The sequence below is a fragment of the Linepithema humile genome, chromosome 6 (assembly GCF_040581485.1).
Source record: "Linepithema humile isolate Giens D197 chromosome 6, Lhum_UNIL_v1.0, whole genome shotgun sequence".
NCBI classification, from domain to species: Eukaryota; Metazoa; Arthropoda; class Insecta; order Hymenoptera; family Formicidae; genus Linepithema; species Linepithema humile.
The window spans coordinates 26,455,565-26,480,356 of NC_090133.1; the positions used below are offsets into that span (position 1 = coordinate 26,455,565).

At 32.9% G+C, this 24,792-nt stretch overlaps 1 protein-coding gene and 1 pseudogene across 1 annotated transcript in view; one reads left to right on the forward strand and one right to left on the reverse strand.

The window, feature by feature from the left end:
• da (daughterless) overlaps nt 1-8,055 on the forward strand; it is a 110,669-nt gene extending 102,614 nt beyond the window's left edge. The window contains 3 exon segments of the mRNA XM_067357633.1: nt 1,865-2,010; nt 2,087-2,241; nt 2,319-8,055. Of these exon segments, the coding sequence (XP_067213734.1) occupies nt 1,865-2,010; nt 2,087-2,241; nt 2,319-2,363 (346 nt within the window). The 3' untranslated portion in view covers nt 2,364-8,055.
• Nucleotides 1,616-24,792, reverse strand: part of LOC105671244 (ATP-binding cassette sub-family G member 1 pseudogene) — a 33,729-nt pseudogene continuing 10,552 nt past the window's right edge.

Sequence of the window (24,792 nt, forward strand, 5' to 3'; positions counted from 1 at the left end):
ACACGCAGTTACGCACTTTGTTGCATCTTGATACAAACAATACCTTCTCATCCCGTTCTTCTTGTCCTCCACGATCCCGATATATACTTATATGTCACTTACGACGTAAGTGATACGTACGTATATCTGTGTATAATCACCGAATGTAATGTACGAAACTCCACCTGCTCGGAGGAAGCTTCTCTACTTCTAGTCGTATGCATGCCTAAACAAGGTGCTATCTGTGAGAAGCGATTTAAAAAATTAAAAAAAAAAGCAAAAGATTAATTCACACTCGTGAAACGATCGAGCAACATGTGGCATGTTTACGGCTTTGTTACAACACCAAATATCCCGCAGTCCGAAAATTTCTTACATTCGTTGCATTGTATAAGGCCCGTATTCAGGCGTGACAATTAAAATGTTTCTGGTTAAGGACAGGAATGAGACGAGACAAAATGAAATGTTTGACAACTCTCTCTTGCGTACCTACAAATCAGTCTCATTTTAATTCAGCTGCAATTCGGTCCCTAGGCATGCTATTTCGTTTAGAACATTCCGCACTTTTTTCTGCATCACTGAACGTTGCATCAAATCGCTCAGTTGTATAGATTTTTTTTTCCTTCCCCAACTGCATTTTTTTTTTTTTTTACTATCTTTGTCTATTTCGAATAAAAGAACATGTCATATTATTTTTAGACGGATGAATCACACTTTGTTCACTTATGTTGAAAATGCTTATATCGTTTAAAATTATGTAAAATTGTAAATCTTATTATAGCCGTTATATTTCTAACAAAAGATAATTATAAAAAAAATTTTAACAGTGTATTATTAAATATTTTAATTCGATATTAATCATATATGTTTTGTGCATTATTTTCTTATTATTTTATACATCATTATTCCTTTTAAAACCCTGTACTACACTGACAATTATAGATGTCATCTGCATTCTGAATTTTCTAGGTAACAACATCCAAATAGAAGATCTACATTTTTCGATCCACGATCATTGTCCTTTGGCGTAATTGTTCGCCATCGATTGTTTGTTCTGTGCAAAGAATATGGGCCTTTAAATTCGTAATAAAACCTACTTATCCACAATTTCAAAATGAAACCACCTGCGTGTGTTCATTATCATATCGTTTGTATATTGCGACAAAAAAACATATACGAAATCCGCTCGAACAACAACTAACTAAAGTATTAGCAAATCGTAATACCAATTTTCTGACAAATTTGCGACTGTAGTATATTAGTAATTTGATTAGGTAATTTAAGCTAGCGTAAGTTGTGACGTAAGTCAGGTGATTAATCGCGTATTGTTATTGCGCAACTGTTGTTCGAGCGCTGAGGACGAAGACGATGATCCTGATATGAAGGCACAAAGAGAGAAAGAGAGGCGGCAAGCAAATAATGCTAGGGAAAGGTAAGATCAGTGATGTACGCAGCGGAGATAAAATTTTTAGTTGGTCCCTAGCGATGTGATTCGAGACAATTGATCGGTAATAACAGCGGCCCGTATTCTATGTATATGTGACAACAATATAACATGATTCCAATGATAATAAAAATAAATGACATGTTTCACTATTTTACAAAATCATCAAGTTCTGATATATACACGAAAAAGTCTTTTCTATTGCATGATTTTAATGATTTGTGTTTACAGAATTACAAGAGATTTATGATATTGTATTGATGTAAAAATATATTTCTCGCACAAATTTGCTCTCTGTTGCACTAATTTCCTTTGCTGAAGAAAATATTTCTTGTTGAAAAATTATTCTCTAATATCAAAATTAAAAAATGGTACTTGGCTAAGCATTTCTTAACAGGATAATTAATGCTCTAATCGTTAAAATTTCACCCATTACTATAGGATACGTATCAGGGATATTAACGAGGCTTTGAAGGAACTTGGTAGAATGTGTATGACGCATCTGAAGACGGATAAACCTCAAACGAAACTCGGTATTCTCAATATGGCTGTCGAAGTCATAATGACACTCGAACAACAAGTTAGAGGTACATATCAACTTTTCATCATAGTTGTATTAATTAACTGTCGCCTGTATAACGCAATATTTTTTTCTTTGTTTAGAACGAAATCTTAACCCGAAGGCTGCGTGCTTAAAAAGAAGAGAAGAGGAAAAAGCCGAGGATGGTCCCAAGTTACCAGGCCATCTTGCAGCACACATAGCACATCCGCATTCTCATCCGCATACACACTCCCAGCCACCTTTCCCCGCATTACCTGTAAGATATCGTTAATATTAAATACGTGCGAATACGTGTGAGAGATGTATGTACTAAAATATATACTTTTGTTTTAGGGTCCACAACCTTCCCTTCAGCACAATCCTCCGCAACCGCAGTAGCAGCGGCTCAGCGGCGGTGTCATTCTGTGTTAAGGGGTAGATACATCTTAAATCGATGAATTTACGAATATGACTTGCATATTCATATATAAATTTGTTTCTGCTCTTATGTGAGTTGTGCGAATGTATAAAAAATTATGAATATTACGCGCACCGTAATAGAAAGAAGAAAAGGAAAATTTCTTATCTTGTGTCTTTAATATATCTTGATTTATTACATATTTGACATATTTGTACAATCTTTTTAAAGATTGAGCCACTTTGACCAATTGATGTACTGTCAATCGATTGGACGAATATGTTTCAACGTCACGATCGGACTGGCGTAATAATTAATATCCATAATTTTTGCACAGCTCTTCTAAAATATGCAGTTAACAAAGAAAGAAATTTTGTATGCTCACGCAAGCATAGCGCAAGTAGTTTTAAGAAGCATCTACCCACTCAAGGCGGCTTCAAATTATTTTTATAAATAGCGAAAAGAAAAAAACAAAGGAATATGGTTCCTCTCTTTCGAGATATATAATGTGTAGTACGATCGAGGTTTTATTAACGGTCGAACTTCGCTGCTGACTCATGTTAAATTGCCCATTTCTGTGTATACACTACCGACACATTGCGTTTACGTTATAGCGCGCAATAGCTAGGAAGAGAACTCGAGTTGGCGGAAAACAGAGCCACTGACTAAAGATAAAATTAAAGGCAGCATATTTACTGATTTATCTAGAACTTAGATTGTTTGATTGTCGAAATTGATAGAATCGGTGCCGCGAATCGAAGTGGAAATCCCTTGTGTGACTTGCTTGTTTTTGGCCGAGTATAAATTGTATATAATATACAAAAATATGTAATATATTAATGTATGTATGTTGCCTTTATATTGATCATTAGACGCTGGCAATACTGTACATAGACTATTGTTTACGAGCGTTCAGAATGTGAATTGAAGATGCTAGCGGTTCGTTCACGCTCGCGAGAAATATTACATATATAACATATATAACTGGTTTCGCGGTGTCACAAGAAAATCGCATTCTGAAACACTTGCATCTTCTCTCTCGATACAACTTGATTGAAGGAGAATAAAAAAGAATAATTGTTTAAATATAGAAATAATAAATAAATTAATAATTTTATTGAGTGCAAAAATATAAAGATTATCAAGATTGGCAATGGTATATAAGCCAGTGAAAGCACGCAAAAAGCCGGCCGAAAGCAATACTCCTCTTACGAGATTTAATCAAATGAAAAACATGTTACATTGTTAAAAAGAAATATAATTTTAATCAATTTATATTTTTTAAAATTATAATTATTATAATTAAATTTTATATTATTTTATATTATTTTTTAGAAAAATTATGACGGAACAATAAAGTACAAATAAGATAAATGAAATGAGAAACAGAGTGGCGAAAGAGAAGAGAGAGGAAAAGGAAGATAACGAAGCAGTTAACGACATTTGTGAGAAGGTAGTATAAAATGAAATTGATAAAGATAATATCAATGAACTTTTAAAATATGTCTTTTTATTAAGAAAAGCGAAGGTAAGAGTTTTTCATATCTTATTTTTTATATTTTTTTGTAAAAAATTTGATTTCCTTACCTTAATACTACATATATTGTATTTCATGACTTAAAATATAAATGTTTCTAAGTATTGTCTTGATAAAGGAGTTGCAATTTTCCAATAAGTGTTTCTTATGACATCGTGCTGAAATACTCTAACTTTTCAATACTATTGTCTGAAAGAAAATACGCAAATAATTACGGTCACGAAGATATCCTACTTAATGAAGTTCATATTATGTATTTATTTTACTGTTCAAACGTTTTACGCCTGAATTTTGATTACGTATGCCATTTAAGTGCCATTTAGGACTTTTTTGATTTTAACTTTCAGCTGAATTAAAACATTGAGCGATAGTTTGTAATAAGTATAATTTATATGTGCCCGATACTACACAGAGAAAATTTTATATCAAAACGAGTTACTATGTACAGCCGCGGACTAAAAATTTTTACTATGTTTCATATGTGACAAACATAGTAAAAATTTTTATAATTCCTTTATGTTCCGCAGCTACTACCGTACATAGTAATTTTAGATATAAAATTTTCTCCGTGTATATGAAACTTATTTTTCATTTTTAAGCCATTTTAATTATTTTGAATGTATGAAATATTCCTATGGTAATTTTGTAGGAATATAGCGTGAACGATCCGTGCCCAAAACCGGAAGCGTACATTATAAGAAATAACATTATAAGAGATAACATTTGCATTACTTGCAACAAATGATTTGTTAATATCATTTTATTTCAACGGTCGTTTGGACGATCTTTAATTTAAGAATAATGGAGGAGAACTTTTAATTTAAGACATTTTAGTGCACCTTGAATTATATGTATTAATCATTTTTACTAATTATCTTGTCTTTTCTATTGCCTGTGCTTCAACATTGATGCAAATTGTAACTCCGATATGATTTGTTCCAAATATTATTGCGGCATTGAGAAAAGCATTGAGTAGCAGAAAAGAAGAATTCGTACAATTAATCCAAAATTATCCTGCCTGCTTTATGTTTCCGTAGCAATATTTGCAGTGACAAGTGCCCGCATATTGCGATATTTCATTAACAAGAATTGAGAAGCATTTATATGTGCTAAAAGGTACGCACTGCGCGAAAAATATTACAAATGCTCGTTGCGATATATATTCTTGCCTATAACAGCATATGTTAACGGATACATTTCATAAAATGCGTTGTCCAGTGCTTTTCTTTCTCGATGCTGCATTGCTAGAGAAAAGACGATCTTTCGATGGCATACACTGGTTTTGGTACATCGTCGAATCACTCTGGACATTTTTGGATCTTCAGAGCGCTACCTTCGCCATCGGTTATTCGGGCAAAATTTCTGTACTTATATGTACGCGTTGAAATGGAATATAGAGCGAACGAACGGAATACATAAGCTTGATAAGATTAAAAGTCGTTACAAACACGATATTTAGCTCGCACAAGTACGAGAACCAATCTGTCATAATCATGATTAATTATTATTAATTATTATTATTAATTATTATCAATTACCGCCAATGAGATCTTTCATGAAAGAAAAGAGAGCGGGAGATTTTTGTTTTTGAACAAAAATATAGCTCAAACATATCTCTAGCAAAAAAGTTGCCATTTTAAATAAATTAATGTATTTTAATTTATTTAGATTCTTAAATAAATTTTATTGAAAAAAAAGAAACCAACGAAAACACATCGAATGCCCGTGTTTACTCAGCCTTTTTTCTATTCTATTTTCTGTTTCTTTCTCTATTTATCTATCAAAAGTATCCATTCCTTTCCTTTATATACAATACACACATAGCTATATTTTTCTTCAAAAGCATGACAGCATCTTATAAAGGTTACGAAAGATCGTAAATGTTATATAGGCTCTTTATTCTCAGGCTCAAGTTCTATAACACACAAACTCTTTCCCTTCATCGAATTTCAAAATCTTGACTCATATCAAAATATGTCAAACACATATCATAAGTATATTTATTGTAGATGCAAAAAATATTTTCTCTGTCGCTCAATTTCTAAATGCATTTCAACTGTGGTCTCAACTCGATCGTTTTCATATAACCATGTTCTTCTGAAAATACATGATTTGTCTATTGCAAAATGTTCACGAAATTACTTAACGCTAGGAAATCTTAATGCCGCGTGTCCGAAATTTCGTTTAAAAACAGTTTTTAAACTAATCTTTTCTCGCTTAATCAACTGTATTTTAATTAATCGATTTTGATAAACTATTGCACTTCTGTCTCAATTGCAGAAGATATAATGACATAATGTTTTATAAATTTATCGTCGAGCAGTGCGAATTTAGAATAAAATTCACTCTACGATTGCAAATCAAAATGCATTCATACGGGTGACCAAGTACTGTTAATACTCGTGTGTAATATTTGATACAACACTGACATCACAAATATGAAAAATTTCTTTATCTTTCAGTGTTTCCGAAATAATAGTAATAGACACGAGATGAATTAACACGATTGTTTCAACATTGATCTTTAAGTTTAAAATCGTTGAAATCGTTTTTTAGATCATAAACTTATCATAAAATCACTTCCGTTCTCGATCAGGATTTGTAGGCTGTAGGTAATCCGATCGGCAAGAACTCGCGCAACCTCGCTCCACACTTAATTAATAATCATTAATCATGCTCCGTCGTTTCGGCGACGCTTTATGAAACTTAACAAACGGTGAGAGAAAGAGGAAGAGAGAACATAATGATTATTGTATATTGCGATAAACTGCAGAAAGCGCCGCTCACAGATACTAATGAAATACACGATCACACAGTTGTACTCGCGAAGGTAATCATGTAAAATAATAACGACAATAAATAGCTCGTAAGCCAGTCTAAGCTAGACACTTGTCGATAGTCGTAGATAGTCAAAGTGAAGCTAAAGAGCGAAGAGGTCTACACGAGGGGGGGTCGGAGTCGAAATCGTCGGCCGTAAGGGTCCCTTCACACAGACCTTTGTATATGAAAACGAAATAATTATGCTCTTTAATAACGGCGTTACTTTCGAACACGCGCATATCGAGGGCACGGGGACACCTCACTTTCGTTTGGTGTTGATTCGGATTGATTGTAAACTCCGATGAGGAATCAATTTATAATTACTGTTAAGCGTGAATATCGACGAGAACGTAAGAGGGATTCTTTGTTGCGGTCTAATTACGTAAGGGTTCAGTTTTATTGCTACAACTGCGAATCGATAATTATCATATCATGTAAGGTGTAACTATATTAGGCATATAGTATTGTATAATATGTAATAAAAAAAAGATTGATGCGTAAGTGGGTTGTAGGCAGTTTGTGTGAATGGGCCTGGAGGATATTGAAACCGATCTCTTCGACCCTACATGCGAATAGGAAGAATGCGATTATTAATATTAATGAAATATGAGAATATAAATACATAAACTGAACAAGAGAGAGAGAGAAAGAGAGAGAGAAAAAGAGAGAATAAGCGGGAGAGCGCGAGAGAGGGAGAGAAAGCGTGTGAGAGAGTGACCAAGTGTATCGATTGAGAAAGAAAAAAAATATGTAATTATATCACTAGTAATATTACTTATCACTAATATAATAAATGTGCCATTTTTTCCATAATCACAGTGTCGCCTGACGTCGATCCTGTGCGATCTGTCGAACGGGTTTTTTTTTTCCTTTTTGTTTCTTTAATTTTCATAAACGCTGTTTGCCATCGTTCGCTTTTTTCTTTCTCATTCGTTATTTTATTTGTATATCATATACTCTCAGTATTTTTTTTTTTTTTTCTAGACAATATTTACATTATGTTTTGCTCCTATCGTACATCTTTGTTTAAGTTAATTATACGCCGAGTAATGATTAGCCACGTATACGCAGTATGTAGATATCTAGACATTAACGAGTACAGCACGTACTTGCTCATTGTTTTTAATCGACACGCCAGAAAGCTGTTACGAACTATCGCAGTACATGCAAAACGTTTTTAGTCCGTATGGAATTTATATTTCTCGTACCTCATATTATACAAAACAAGGTTATTGCGCTACACTTTTGATAAATCACCAATTGATTTCTTTCTGAAGAGAAAAACGCAGTGGAAATAAACTTATTAATTTAATCTATGAGCTCTTAATAAACAATATTATTATATTTCCTATCAAATATAAATAAGGAATATTTAGCATTACATATGATGAGAATAATTTCACCGGATAGTGAAAGGCTTTAATTTAGTTATTTCTCAACTCCACGTGTGTGCACTCTTGTATAATACTATTGCAAAATTATTTGCGCGACCGCGATATTAGTAGTGGCCTATCGGCGCTCCCGCAAGTTGACCAAACGGCGAAAACCCGGTAAGTCTCGCGCGATTAAGAAATCCTACTGCAAATTCTCCGTCTAACAGTTTTTAACCTACGACCCCTGCGTCTTTACATCACCTATGCGTTAATCGTTGTGTCTTTCGCCGTTTCCCTTTCGCCGCGTTCATAACTTCGCTTTTTCTATCTATATGGCAAATATAAATACGTGCCGCACAACCTTGTTTAATGAGAAGGATTGATAAGGAAACGTGGATTTATCACGTAGATATAAATGATTCTTTTTATATTGAATAAATATTTAATGTAAACTTTCATTATTATCATTATGAACTATCATCAACGCGTAATCGCAATAAATATATTCTTAGTTTCGCAATAATCATATAATAAATGTCACTATTCGATTCTAGAATTCTTTTATTGAATGTGTCATAACAATTTTATTACGATACTTAAGATTGTAATAACGCAATTGAATGTGTTTTCAACATTTATTATCGGTAAGGTAATCTTAAAAATAATAAAACTATTCTTATTGATTTATGTATACGCTCAATCAAGATTTTTATGCATCTTGTCATTTCGTAAGATCAACTTATTCTTCATTCTGTGTTGACCTCTATGCATAATGCATATTTCTAACAACAAAGTAAATCTGGCTTATTCACTTTATGTATGTAATTATTTGCAAAATAATAATTAGCTACGTATATACAGCAAAGCGTAGAAAACAATCGCGACTTCAAAGCGTAGTATATTTAAAAAATTTTACTTCTTTTGTGAAATATTGAATATTTAGTAAAATTTAAATCAACATCATCTATTTATGCAGCACAATATTTGTTAATTGAAATTGCGTTAAAAATGTAAACAGTATTTATTATCGTTATGCACTTGTCAGCTTCAATACAAACGCGAAGCTGCCGCCGCGCACTTCGGCGTTTGCAATATCGCAATTTGCTTTTCACATTAGTATCCTTCTGCTATATATTTTACTCTATAGATTTCTAAAGAAGAATTACATTAACGATAAAGTAGAGAACCAACTAAATTGTGAGCGATATTCTTGCTATATATATATATACAGGGTGTATAAAAAGTATCGGAACTCCAGAATATCTCGAAAAATATAAGTTTTATAAAAAAATGTTTCAGAAAAGTTGTAGTATTTAAAAAGATCTATTTACTGATCTTATCAGTTTGATTTTAGGTAAAAAATATGTAGCTGAAATGATCATATTTCTTTTTGAACAATGAAGACACTATATTGTCACAGCCATATTGAAGTTGCGCAACTTTTCTTATTGACTGCATCATTGATAAGTTTTGCGGACACGCTCCGAGAGAATATAATTCAGTAATATATTTTTAGCAACCGTGTCAAATCATCAAATTACGCAACGTGAGCAAAATCTTCGCAAGCAATGCTTTAGTTGAAACGCAATTGCAATATTTACTGCAGATTTTTTCAACGATTCGAGAGCTTCCTTTTCAGTGACACGTAAGTCATCGTCCGAACAACCACGAACCAGCTAAGTAAAACGGTGACGTCAATCCAGAACATGGGTTTAGTCATGTGCATCTCTTCCAACACCATCGTCGGTATTTGATAATGGCAATATTCTCTGTGACACTCTAGTTTCTCTCGATGATAGCCGTAAATCGCCTGTACTACCCCTTCGAAGGCAAATCTCATATAGTTTGCGTAGCTGATGTAGTAAAGAATCGTCGGCATGTGTTTCAAGAAGATTAGGAAACCGGCTAAGGACAACATCACGCATGTAGTGATGGCGCCGAAGAAGGTGCCATTAACGGGATTGAAGTATATACCCAAACCTAAGCCCACGCTCTCCGAGGTAATGCTGGTCAGGAACCCGATGACGAGAAACATAAAAAATCGGAACCACTCCAGCGGCTGGCTGCTCATCACGTAGGGAATGATCACTACAACGAAGGTGTTGATTATGTGCATCGGTGTAGAGATCATCAGTAAGGCCATGTAATAGGTCTTCAGCTTGTACCAGTTGTTCATATGCTCCTTCTTCAGGATAGCCATTTCTAAGGGAAAGGTCAGCACGGCCGGCATCATGTTGATATAAACCATATACACTAGAAAGATGATTAAATAACTCAGATTGCTGATGGTCCTGCCACCATCTTTGCCGCACTGTTGGAACAGCAAACCCAGCACAATGCCTACGCAGATGTGTAAGATTATCTTTATCTGGAATATCGTCCAGTCTCGGTACAGTAAGAGCGTGCAGCGACGCAATAGCACCCAAAACTTCGTCATTTCCGAGGGCGGCTCCACCTTCTGCATTATCGTCTTATTGTCGAACGACGCTTCCTTAATCATGCGCAGCTTTGTGGGCGTCTCGTCTCTTTGACAATACTCTTTAGCCGCCGTGATCAGCCGTTTGTCGTGATTTCCATACTCCTGACTGACCACCTCCAACATGTAGTCCGCAGGATTGTGATATTTTGGACACTGGAAGCCCTGCTGGGCGAAGTGGCTCACCGTGTTGTCGGGCTTGCCGGCGTACATGCAGTGGCCGTCGGCCACTACGTAGACATGATTGAACATGTGGTAGAGCGCGGCGCTGGGCTGATGGATCGTGCAGACCACTGTTCTGCCGGCCTTGGCCAACAAACGCAACGTAGAGATGCATTGCAAGGATGCCAGTGAGTCGAGGCCAGTGGTCGGCTCGTCCAACAGCATGATCGGCGGATTGTCGATCAGCTCCAGAGCGATGCTCAGCCTTTTCTTCTGTCCGCCGCTGAGCCGGCCAACTTTCGTGTTCTTCGTGTTCGAAAGATTCAGCGCGTTCAAAATGATGTCAATCAATCTATGCTTGTATTCAAACGACACACAGTGGTTGATCTTCAGATTCGTCGCTATTATCATGTTCTCCTGGACGGTGAATAATTCTTGCAGGTGGTCCGATTGTTGGATGTAGCACGACTGCTTCCTGCACTCGTTCCATTTTCGTCTATCTTCACTGCTGACGTACTCGATCGTTCCTGTCATTTTACCCTGCTGGTAGCCACTCAGAAGATTCAGCAGCGTGGATTTTCCGGCACCGGACGGTCCCATGATGGCCGTAAGTTCGCCGGACTTGAAGAATCCATTCAGATCTTTCAATATCTGCTTCTTCGGTTTGCGAAAACTGACTTGGACTTCGTATGATAGATTTTTGAACTCAATATCGAGTACTCTTCTGCTCACCATGTCAGTTACTGTGCGTCACTATGTTGAACCGATTGATACTGCGAAAGTGTTCCGCCTTATCTGTCACGTTTTTACTTCCTTATTCACCCACGCTTATTGTGCAAGAGATACCATAAAATATAACTAACTTGTTTAGTCGAAGTATTCGATATTGATGATTCCGTAACATCAACTAACGTATTTGACCGATATTTCACGTCGGACAAAGTGTTTACAAAGCGTCTTCGAATATCAGCTAACAGTCACGGATAATCGTGGAACTATTAATTAAATTTCCGGATTTGTCTTCTCCGAATTTTTACATTTATTATAAAAAAAAGTATTTTATAATTTACGAGAGTTTTTTGACTAATTATATTAATATTTTCTTTAGCATTTATTAATGTAATCTGTAATGTGATCAAATGCAGTACTGTGTTATTGCATAATCATGCGATCAACTCGTTGTATAATCATGCGATCTCATATAATGCGTTCTCTTTTTCCACAAAATTAAATTGCGCACCATTCCCGTGATGTATCATTCATTCTTGAAACATTTGCACTGGGAATGAAAATCTTTCCTTAATATCTCGAATCGGATCTCTATTCATACACGATGTTTCTTCAAAAATTTCTACGATCATTAGCGATCGTTGCGGTAATCAAATATGGATATTCCAACTTTCTCTTATGTAATCCTCTTCGCTTCTCATTTACCTGCAACACAATTGTATTGCACATGTTTATTTTTTTCTACTTACGTTGCAAACAAATATTTTAGCAAGTAATTCCGGTATTACGTGGCACCCGATGTTAAATAAATCAAGCTAAGTACATTATATAGTTAATAATTTATTTAATTAGTGTTAATATACAAAACTGTGAGTTTTTAAAATTAACGCTTTTTTGTCATGTGTACACAGCCGTGTAATTGTATCACGTGTGAAAAGAAAATTGACAAATAGGATATTGAAAACAAGAATTGTTATAAGTCACACACAAGACATTTTCGTGTTGACAAAAATGCGTACTTGCTGCGTCACGTGAAATTATTATGATTAAATAAGAATTGACGTTAAATGCATCATTTGGCAATTCAATGTTAAACGTCTACAATTAGGCAGATAAGATATAATTTGTATATTCAGAGTATGCCATTTAAATTATCATTTGGCAGATAACATATAATGTTGTATATACAGGGTGTCCCATTTAAATTGCCCACCTCGAATATCTCGTAAATAATGCATTTTCGTGGAAAATGTTTCAGATAAAAGTTGGAAAATTCACAGGAAGCCACTAGATGATCGAATGTGGTAAGTAAAAAATTTTATTTAAAAAATTCATTAAAAATATGCAAAACATAAAATTGTCTAAAAACCAAAGTACATTTAAATAAATCATGCGTAATGCTGCATCGAATATCAAATAAATAATGAATTTATTTTTAATAGCTATAGAATTTATATCTTTCAGCACTCAATTGAATTTTAATATATACGAGTTCAGAGAAAAAGTGAATGATTTAAAAATGAGTGCAAATGTTTAAGTTAAAATTAAAAGAAACTATAGCAGTTATGAAAAATAATGTACATGTTACATACAATTAGAACAATTTTAACTTTAGAACTAATTTTCTAACAATTAACAAAAATAGACATGATCCCACAACTTTTCCTCTGAATCCTTTATATAATAATTACATATTTCTAATAGATGGAGAAGTTCTTTGCAAGTCTTTCACTCGGATTTCTTACAAAAAACAGTTGCATTTCTTGTTTTAAATTTTTAATTTGCAATATTTTTCTAGAACCATACATTACACAATTATACTTTTTTGCTTTATCGTACCAAAAAAAAAAACTAAAATACACATTATGAATGAATTAAATGTTATAAAAGATTACAAATCGTCACATAAATAACACGTATCTTTTCATATCATTAAGTTCAAGGCCTTGTAGAAAGACTAAATCAAGTAGCTCAAAACTTATGACAATGATAATATTAATAATAATAATGTGTGTATGTGTGTGTGTGTGCAAGCAATATCGTTAAAATAAAATTTTCTTAAAGATTTATTTTAGTGAAATAAAATTATGTAAAATTATGTGAAATATTTTCTTTCTATTTTTAACAAAATTGCAAAAAATTTTAACAATATTAAGAGAATGAATGATTTGTAAGAAAATTTTGAAATACCTCGCTAATGTAAGTCGTTGCATTATTCGTCCACTCTTTATTTGAATGACCTTTACAGAAAATGCATATTCTATCAATTTTTTTTTTCTCTCTCAATGCTAAATCTGCATTCGTTCTTATAATCACGCACACACAAACGCACACACGCGTGCAGTTCTTGTCGGTCCTTTTAGAAAAGTCAAGGTTATTATTTATATATCTCCGATATCTGGTTTTGGTCCATATCCATATTCAAGTTAATATGAAATCAAGTTAATATGTTGCTCACATTGTGTTGTGTTGTATAATATTATCGACTAAATCATTTTGTACGTTGAATAAATTATCTTTTATTTGCTTATTGCTATCAAGTTGTATTAAATGTAAAGCTATTTTGTTTATAACGTGCAGAATAATTTGCAGTAATAGCGAAACGGATAAGTAAGAGAAAAAAGTATTTATAGAGTGTCTATGTATTACGCATAATGCAAAAAGTTGGAAATTCTCGTATCACTATATAAAATTACGAAGAATCGAGACTTATCAAATTAAATAGCAATTTTTTTAGTGGACATCTAATTATATATTGGACATCTAATTATATTGATAAAAACATTTTGCTCTGGGCATTTTACGTAACAGATATTTTATCGATTAGTTTGTGCGGTATTTGGTTTAATATTTGGTTCTTCTGCAGGGAGAAAATTTTACATCAAAAATTACTATGTACGGTAGTAGCCGCACGAAAAAATTATAAAAATTTTTACTATGTTTTTCACATGTGAAACATAGTAAAAATGTTGGGTCCGCGGCTTTATAGTCCGCGGTTACTGCCGTACATAGTAAATGTTTATATAAAATTTTTTCCGTGTATAATTACAAGCACGTTATTTCGTTTATAAATACTCTTCTGCTTTTCTTTACTTAATTTACTTTTCCTTTTTTAGGTGCACTTTATTTTCTCTAATTTAATTTACCTGTATTAACGACGAAGCGAACATTTGCTGCGAACTGCAATATCCAGATCAATTTATTTAGTTGATCAGTGCCTTCACAATTTTTCTCGATATATTCCTCGATTCGAATCACTCTCGCAATTCATTAGATACGTAAAATTGCTCAATAATTATGTTGATATGAATTATGCTGATATTCGAAAACGAACAGGTAGAATCGGTCGGCGGATTAGAATTGCGTATCAGAGACGCTTCATTCACACGTGGCTGACGGCCGAACTCTGAGCGAGCGAGTGAGCGAACGATGTATTTAGACTTGTTGAAGTGTGCAATGTGCAATATGCGATGGAACATATTGTATGTGTCTCCGTCCGAGGTCTACCCCCGCTGTAGAGTAACCTTCTCATTCCTGACTTTTATATCCTGTAATATTATAAAAACCAACTAGAATATGTTTTATGTTTTTGTGACGACGCAAAGAAGGCGAAGGTAAGAATACAGATATAGGACGTCCTACATCAATAGAATGTGTTAAGTGGATGTCCTTGAATAGACGTCTTTTTGATAAAACCTGAATTCTTTCATACATGATTTGATTATAAATGTTGAAATTATTGTGTTAAATTTTACGTACACTTTCTTAATGAAAATTATGAATTTTTAATTATGAAAATTTAAAATATAAAAATTTTAAAATAAAAAAATATTAAAATTTCCGAATTTGAACTATAACAAAGATTTGAAATATAAAATTAAATAAAAAATGTGCATATATTATAATCAATCGCAATCAATATTGTATACAAAACATACAGAAACAAATAATAAAATTTTTTATAAAAAAAATAAATAACTTTTTTATAAAAGAATTTTAGATTTTTTTATAAAAGAATAATGGATTTTTAAAATAAAAGAATAAATTTTCCATAAAAAAGATATTCTATTTAATACTCAGAAGTCATAAAAAAAGAAGTCTGCGAAGGTTAGGGATATGCGAAGGTGAAGGACTTGACATATACATAAATCATGAGTTAGCAATTTCCAAGTAAGTCGAATAATGATCTCATGTTACTGACGACTGATGCGTGACTGAATCTCATTTTCAACTATGTTTTCAATCTTTTCTAATTCTTTATTTTTACGAGCGCAAAATTTCAGTGACTTCAAATTTCACGTCACTGATTTTTGCATGATTGATTGATATCAATTATACTTCAATTATAACGTAATGTATTCTTAAAATTTATCGTATATAATAACATTGATCTTATGGTGGTTTTTTAGGATGCAATTACAAGCGTATGAGTCCGCTTAATTAGATGCTTAAGAATGGTATTTAATGATGCATGACATGCTTTTATTTTAAATAACCTACTGTCATCACATAAATATACATTTAAATATATAATCGAGTATTATATATAAAATTTTATAATGACTGCTTACTTGGTTGTTCAGTTATTTTAAAGTATTATATTTTTGTTAGATATTCTTTTTAATATTATTTATGATTGAATAAATAAGATTATTATCACTCGAATACTAGTACTTTTAGTCGGACGTCCATGTATAATATGAGATGACAGTTGAACTCGCAGTTTTTTTTCTAGCTTACATTAGAATAATAATTACGATGGTTATTAGAGAGAAATATATTTTTGCGCATTATATATTTTTTTGTAGAATGTTTATTATAATGCTAGACACTTACTTTTTTGCTTACTTATTCTACAAATACATTTCTAAAGCAAAAATAAAAATGATAAAAGCTTAATTAAAACTTACATATTTCGTATAACGTGTCTAAATGTTGATGTCGGCGCTAAGTATTTGTTATTGTTTTTCTTTATTATATGTATATTGTCTGACGTGACGTGCGCGCTGTTCTCGGGCTATTATCTAATTATAAATATAATAATAAGTCGCACGGTTATCATTCAAACGCAGATAATAGCCAGACTTGTAAGACATATTTTTCTTACATTGCATATGAGTGTAATTTTAAAAATTATTTTACTATGAGATTGTGATTAATGATTCATACGATTGATCGCACGATTAATCAACTTCCATGATTTGACAAGAAATAAAATATTTTTATTCCGCAAATGTTTTAATTTTTATTTTATTAATTAAGTTTATTAATTTATATTATAATACAAAAATATACAGGGTGATTCAGAACGAGTGTGTAACAAACTTTGACAGGTTGTTTGGAAGGTTCATTCTGAGTAAAAAAATATCATAATGAGTATAGGTCCTATTTTCAATACTTACGTAATTAGAAGTAAAATTAGAAATAAAATTTTGCTGCTATTATAGTGAAATCACATGTTTGGTAGGAAGTAACCTTAGAAATCTAAAAAGCAAATACAAAAGAATACGAAATATCAGTTCTATACAGGTCACTTCTTGGCACGTGATTTTACTGTGATAGCAGCAAAACTTTACTTTTTCTGTAACTATATATGTATTGAAAATAGTACCTACGTTTATACATTTTTACTCAGAATGACCTCTCAAACAATCTATTAAAATTTGTTACATTTGTTCTGAATCACTCTTATATAAAAAAGCGTCTTAAACTCTTCCAAATGTGAAGTTTTCATTAATCATTATCTTTTGCCATGCTAACGAATCTATACAAAAATACGAAAGGTGTTTCAGTGACCCATTTGTTAAAATTAAAATTTGAAAAGCAAAGAAGAGAATACTGTCTTGTAACGCGTTAAATATTTCATAGCTCGTGAATATTTCGTAGAATATAGCAAATTTAAATGTTGTCCCGTAATATTTTATGTTTGCTTTTATTTTTAGTGTATAGTGCAATGTACGTGGTGTACGTTGTTTGCGCGCTGTGACCTTGTTATTGTTCGCACAACTGCACTCGATCAAGCGCAAGGCGTGACGCGATAATCTTTCTATCAAATAATTGCATTATTATATTTTCTTATTCATAATCACGACACGTATTGTAAAAAAATTCTGTTTACGACTTATTATTAATTAAAAATTTGCATGATTAATAAGTCGAATATGATATTTTGCTGATCTTGTGCATTATAATTTGTGGCTAGAAGACATCGGACATCGGCGGAGCAAACTTCAAATTGAATAATTAATCTTTTTCCTGCAAAAAAATGACACAAGTTAAAAATATGAAATTGTTCAGGAGATTGTTTCTGATTGATGACCGATGTATCAAGCTTCGCCAAAAGTCCTATCGTTTTTTTCAAAGTATCTTATTTATTTCGTTGTAATTTCTATATGATGAAGGTGGTTCTTGGCAATAATTTCTAATATATTTTGAGTTTAGACGCCAATTCTGAACAGGTTTGGCGTAGATCGGACTCGATTAACTCTTGTAATTTATCGTCATCTACGACTCCCGGTCTTCCCGATCTAGGGTCGTCTAAGAGCAATTCATCTCTCGAACGAAATTTGCCGAACCAAAATTGTGTTTTCCGATTGGAAATCACGTCTTCTCCAAACACCTGTCGTATTTTACAGGTCGTTTTTATGGCTTTGAGAAACCGAGTTTAAACTTATAAAATAATACTAAGCCAATTCTCCTTTCATGGTCTACCATTTTAATGCTACGTTGACAAATACGTAATAGCAACTAAATAAGTTTTGAATGCCTTATTTTGTAACCAAAACAAAAATGTTTTGAATGCAAAAGATCACAATTCTATCAAAACAAATGTATTGGAATTACAATAAGGTAAATGCTTTGAAAAAAAACGACAGAATTTTTTGCAGAGCCTAGTATTTAGAATATGCACACATAATACGAAGTTTTTCAAAAAATTTCGACTTGTGTCACTTTTCTTGCGCGCGCGGGAGTGCGATATATTATTTTTCACACTGACTATTGTACGAAATGCAGGCGCGGAAAATATTTTGCATAATACGAACAATTTGCTGCACAATTTTCGATTCTCTTTTACCGCCGCTGTCTGTGATAGCTATTTTTCGGAGCATACATTTAGCATTCGCTTCTCATTTTTGCAGTGCAATAAAATGAGATTAATTATCTTTCTTAAGGACCTATACCTTGACATGGTGAGAGGGCTCAGTATTTGGAAAGAAAGCTTTTTTCCTAATCCCTCCGTACCCCTAAAAAAAAAAGAAAAACACATGGTATTGCCACGAGTCGATGATAGCTCATATGCGGCGCATATATGCGTTGAAAAGGCAATTGATTTATTACCTCCAATTTTTTGTTTTAAGAAAAAAAATTGCGCGTCGCGTCGTGTTATCAGTAACGTCGAGAACATCAAAGTGTCGCGCGTGTATTATAGCGAAACTTGTATATTAAAATATCATGTGATTACATTATTTACCGTTTTGTTTTTGTGAGTGCCATGAAGCAACAGCCATCAGCTAAATCATTGAAAAGAAGAGAAGGCTCTGGGGTCATTGACAGGCATTGATGAAGCAAATCTCAAGGTTAGTATTTTATTCTTTTTTATTATTTGTGAAATATATGAATGGTTTATTGCTGCAATAAAATTTTCTACATATCAAATATTTATAAATATCGTACTTATTTAGAATTTATTTCAAACACAATTTTGATCTATATATTCTTTGTAATTTCTTTGTAAATTAATCAACTTCGGTGTGAAACTCTGCTGCTGCGCATCTGATCTGGTGAGTCAAAATCGAATTATTTTTATTCTTTATTTTAATCGTAAGGTCATCTGTGAAAATTATACACTCTTACATAAAAAATATTAAGAAATTTATATACAGGGTGATTCAAAATAACCTGATGTCCTTGCAATGTCATATTCTTGAGCAAATTCTGAAATAATTTTTCTTTTTACAAAATTTTGTCCGAAGCTTAGTTTATAATTGAACATAGTTTGCTACTTACGAGTCCGATACAATGGACAGGCAGGGATGGGGCAATGCGTCGTGAGACGATAGTAAACACTTGACAGTCTCATTATACGTTGCTGGATGTGGCAGCACCTCGATGTTGTAATTCCGATGCGTCGTCAAATGGGGCGCAATTTTATCCTTATGCATGACAACGCTCGCCCACACACTGCCAGAATTGCCCGTAACTTCCTCGAAGAAAACAATGCCACATCCAACAATGAGTCCGGATTTGAATTCCATAGAACATGTATGGGATATGATGGAAAGAAGGCTACGAGATTTGGAGATACAGCCAACCAATGTTCAACAACTGGAAGCAGCACTACAGCAGATATGGCACGAAATATATATATATACACACACACACAGGATATCTCAGACTTACCGTAACATCCATCAATGGCAGATTCTTGAAGTCATTTAAAGACAAAAATTTAATGCCAAAATGTCAAGGCTGCTGTAACCTTTGATCAGGAAAAATTTCAAGTTTACCAAGCTTGTTAAAATTTCACGCGCTCAGGGACAGATCGCATATCGAACGAGCTCTTTCACAACACTTTACTTAGCTCATTCGAAATAATAATACTTGAAATTATTGTTCATTTTATTTTTTTGTATACTGTTCGCAAGATTGACGAATTTCGGGATGATAATGTTTGTATCGAAATGCGATGCGCATCGAATTATCAAAGCATTCGTGTAAAACATGCCATTGACAAATGACGTTTCTCATGTGATGAGAGAGAAAATTAATACAGTCGGTGCGAAGTCTGCTGCATGAAAAAAGGTGAATATTTTGTTCATGTACCTTCAAATAAATGAAAACATATTTCCAAACATGTTAGTATTTTCTTTTCTTACCGACTTTATCTTTCTTATTGAGATTTCATGCAGCAGACCATACTTCGTACCGATTGCATTGATTTTCTCTCATCACAAGAGAAACGTCATGGCACGCTTCAGACGAATGTTTTGACAATTCGACGCGCATCGTGTTTCCATACAACAATTTAGAAACTATTATACATATATATCCCGAAATTTATCAGTTTTGCCAACAGTGTACAAAGAAATAAAGTAAATAATATATTAAGTATTATTATTTCTATCGAGCTGAGTAAAGTATCATGAAAGGGCCGTTTCAATACGCGATGTCCTTGAGCGCGCGACATTTTAACAAGCTGGTTAATGAACTTTAAACCTTTTCTGTTCAAAAACTATAGCAACCTCGTTTTGCCATTAAGATTTTCGTCTTCAAATGACCTCAAAAATCTGCCATTAGTAAGTGTTACGGTAAATCTACGATACTATGTATGTATATATATATACAGGGTGTCCCTAACATTTTGACAAAGCGCTCATGTGCAGGTAGAGCGGACTAAACTGAGTCGAAAAGTCCTGTACCATTTTGCAATTTTCGCAATAGTTAACGAGTTATTGCCCAGTAAACATTCGATATCCTATATTTATACGTGGAATATCCATGTATATACATAAATATGTATTTTATATAATTAATATAATTTTATATAATTTTATATAATTTCCAATCCATATACATGGATATTCCATGTATATACATAGAATGTCCTAAGTAATTGGGTAATTACTACGCGGAGAAAATTTTATATAAAAAATTACTATGTACGGTAGTAGCTGCATGAAAGAATTATAAAAATTTTTACTATGTTTTTTACATGTGAAACATAATAAAAATTTTCGGTTCACGGTTTCATGGTCCACGGTTAATGCCGTACAGTAATTTTTGATATAAAATTTTCTCCGAAATCGCCGAATAAGCGCGTATTCATCCAGCTCGCCTCCAAATGCAAGTGCGCGGCGAGACACAATAAAAAAAACAAGACAATTACATTACAGAGCAGGTTTTGCCGGTTGTAGTAAACAACTTCACGCGCGTCGAGCAACCATGATCGCTAGGCGGTTGCATCTCATCGCGCACTTGTATTCGGTAGTGGATATACGCTTATTTGGCAATTTTTAGTAATTAATAACTTGTTAACTGTTGCAAAAATTGCAAAATGGTACAGGATTTTTCGATTCAGTTTAGTCCGTTCTATCTGCAAGTGCTTTGTCAAAATTTTAGAGACATTCTGTATATATTTATAATTATATTATATTATATAGATATAAATATTATAAATACAATACTTCAGATATCCATTATCTTAAAATATAGATGAGATAAAACAGATTAATTTTAAAATATTGAATTCTGGATCAGTTATTTAAAATTTACAGAACAAGTTTGCAATCATAAAGAAAAACATAAGAAATATTTGAAGAATTTTAAGAAATATTTTTTGTTTGCTAAAAATATTTGGCACACGCAAGATTTTTAGGAAGATAAGAATGATATCGATAAGTATTAATCGATAAGAACACTATTGCAATTAATTGTTATGAAGTCTATTTATTCCTGCAATGCGCTAATTTTACTATAATCTTTTCAATCTCATTCTTTTATATTTGTCGAAGTATATTTATCCATTTTAGAGTCGGAGAAGTACGTTGTATTGTGCTATTATATATATATATATATAATTAAATTTTTATAAGAAACGCATGTTTTTTATTTACAATTTATAAATATAATACAGATACGCATTTATATTAATAAACGGAGATGTTTATCGACAATGTAAGGTAGTTATAACTTTAAAAGGAGTGCAGAGTAACTATTGAACATGAGTCGGTAAGCGTTCTCGCGATAAATGCTGCAATATCTTCTTTGGTACATTGAATGTACTGGTCAAATATCCTTTTGGAAGGATACTATCCGGTACTAACCGTTGGTTATGGTACTTGAAGCGAAAAAAAATCCACTGCCTATAATTTTTCAAAATATAATTGATTAAAATTTAATTAAAATTATTATTCTAAATTTTAAACATAATAAAATAAATATTTTTATTTATATCATTAATAACATAATTATATACAATCTATATTTTTCTTTATAGATTATAATAATTATATAGGTCATAATATACACTATTAGAAACAATTATCATTTAGTATAGAAGTACGTAGACAAAAATAATATGCATTAGATGTGGATAGTGCAAAACTTCGATAAAGAATTGAAAAACTCAATTTATTGATCTTCCTTTTTATTATTCGGGTAAACTCCATTCCTTGGCAAAATGAATAGGGATGGAATTAAAGATGGCCGTACTTTTTCCATTGTTTTATCCCCCTACAATTCTCCTACCTTTACGGCTTGCTTTTCTTTCGAAGGGTGGACTGCGTTAGTGGGGGCGAAAAATGGCCGAGAACATTTCCAACGAAGTTCAGGGAAAGAGGCGGTCACCGTCGTTACCAAAGAATTTGATAAATGTTCTCTTACATTTTGCATGTCTCTGAAACAGAATGATTATAAATGACATTTAGAGATATTATAATACATAAAGAAAGAAAATAATTGCCTTTATTTTGATATTTTAATCTAATATAAGCGAATCAGTTGCTTGATTTGTTTAAAAATTCCAAATTTTATGCATTAAAGCATTTTATTTAAAATATTTTGTATTAAAATATTTTTATTTACTGCCACACTTGTTTTTAATTTTACTACTGTGTATTGGCCGAAATTTTCCTTGCTTTGAGACGAAGAAAATATTCTTAGGTCTTTGTTTTTATCATAATAAGGGAAGGTTTGAGCAGTGAGCTGAAAGGAAGGAAAAAGGAAGGAAGAGAAGTTTGCATGAGGAAAGGTAGATCTAGACGAGGAGGGTGAGGCCAGTAATGCGAAAGGTATGCAAGAAATCGCGAGTCATTTCTGTTTCCCTATTTTCTCTGTGAACTTTTCCTACCTTTCCGCGCGGTAGTCGAATGCAAAAACTTGCTATGAATGCGTCGACTCATAAACGAAAACGATTGAGAATATAAGAGGAAATCGCGGATCGAGCGTGTTTCTCTCTTTCTGTATCGTCTTTCGACAATCTTTATTTCGACAATCTTTATTTGATATAAATTTTTTTCTAATTTTGTCTTAACATATAACAGGCGATTAAAAAGTCTTTTTTTTTTTGTAAGCAATGCATGAGTTACAAAAGTATTTTTTGGTTTTGTTATACATATAAAGATTTTAGATACATCTGAATTTTTTGCATATTTTATTGTTGATATTTATTATTGAGAAGATTGAAGTTTACTAAATTTCCTGTTAACCCGATTGCATATTAAAATGATAAATCGTAAGTTTATAAAATATTTTTCTTTTTTTTTTATTAATTTGAAGTTATTGATTTATAATTCCAATAAAAAGATGTTTTTCTCTCGACGATAAATCGATCGTATTTATACTTCTACGAGATATTCTATAATAATTATTTCAAAATTTGGTACGAGCCTTTTAATTAATTCATTTAATTAATTCAAAACGAATGACCGATATCTTGGTGTGTGATTTCTTAGTAACTAATTAAAATCGGGCAGAGTTGTAGTTTATTGATCAACAAGATATCGTGGAAATAAATAAGATAGTAGAAGCTGTCGGGCAAGTAAATAAGACAATAGAAAATGTCGCGGAAATAAATAAGGCAACGGACGACCTAGCAGAAATTAATAAAACGAGGTATGCGTCGATCCTTGCTACTCACGAGCAACTGGGGATCATAATTAAGGTTGGAATTATGCAAAATGAACGAGAATTCCGTTGAAACGGCGCTACGTAGAACTAGGAATAAAATAAATGTTAATTAAAAAATCGCTCCCGCAGACAACAAGCTGCTGGCTTTGTTTGTTCACAAAACGTTTTACAAAACGTCGCGAATAACGTCATTTGGGAGGATAATATCTAAGATGTAGTCTGTGAATTAACGGCGGCCAGCCGAATTTGGATAATTTAACGATCGCGCTAATGAAACGAAACGCGTGATTACGCGAAACGAGCCGAAGGCTTTCCGAGCGCGGGTGGAATTTAATTAATTCGCGCATCGAGTCGCTCGATCGCACGATCTGTGATCGAGGGGATATTGAATTACGGTTGCGGGTAAACGCGCGTGTACTACGTACACGTGACATGATGCAAATACGAAACGCTACGTCTGGGATCAGCTGGCGAGTATGATTTTCCAGCCAGCGCAAACGCGCGGTTCGATCGTTTCCGAACGTAAACTCCGCGTTTACATTTAAATTACGCCAGTTTGCTGAAGACCGGCGCTTAATCTAAACTGAAATCGCCGACTGAATCCCTCGTTATTTCCATAATGGTAGAGGAAATATTGTGTAACATTAATAAAACATAAGTTAATATGTTAATACAGAATATAGAAT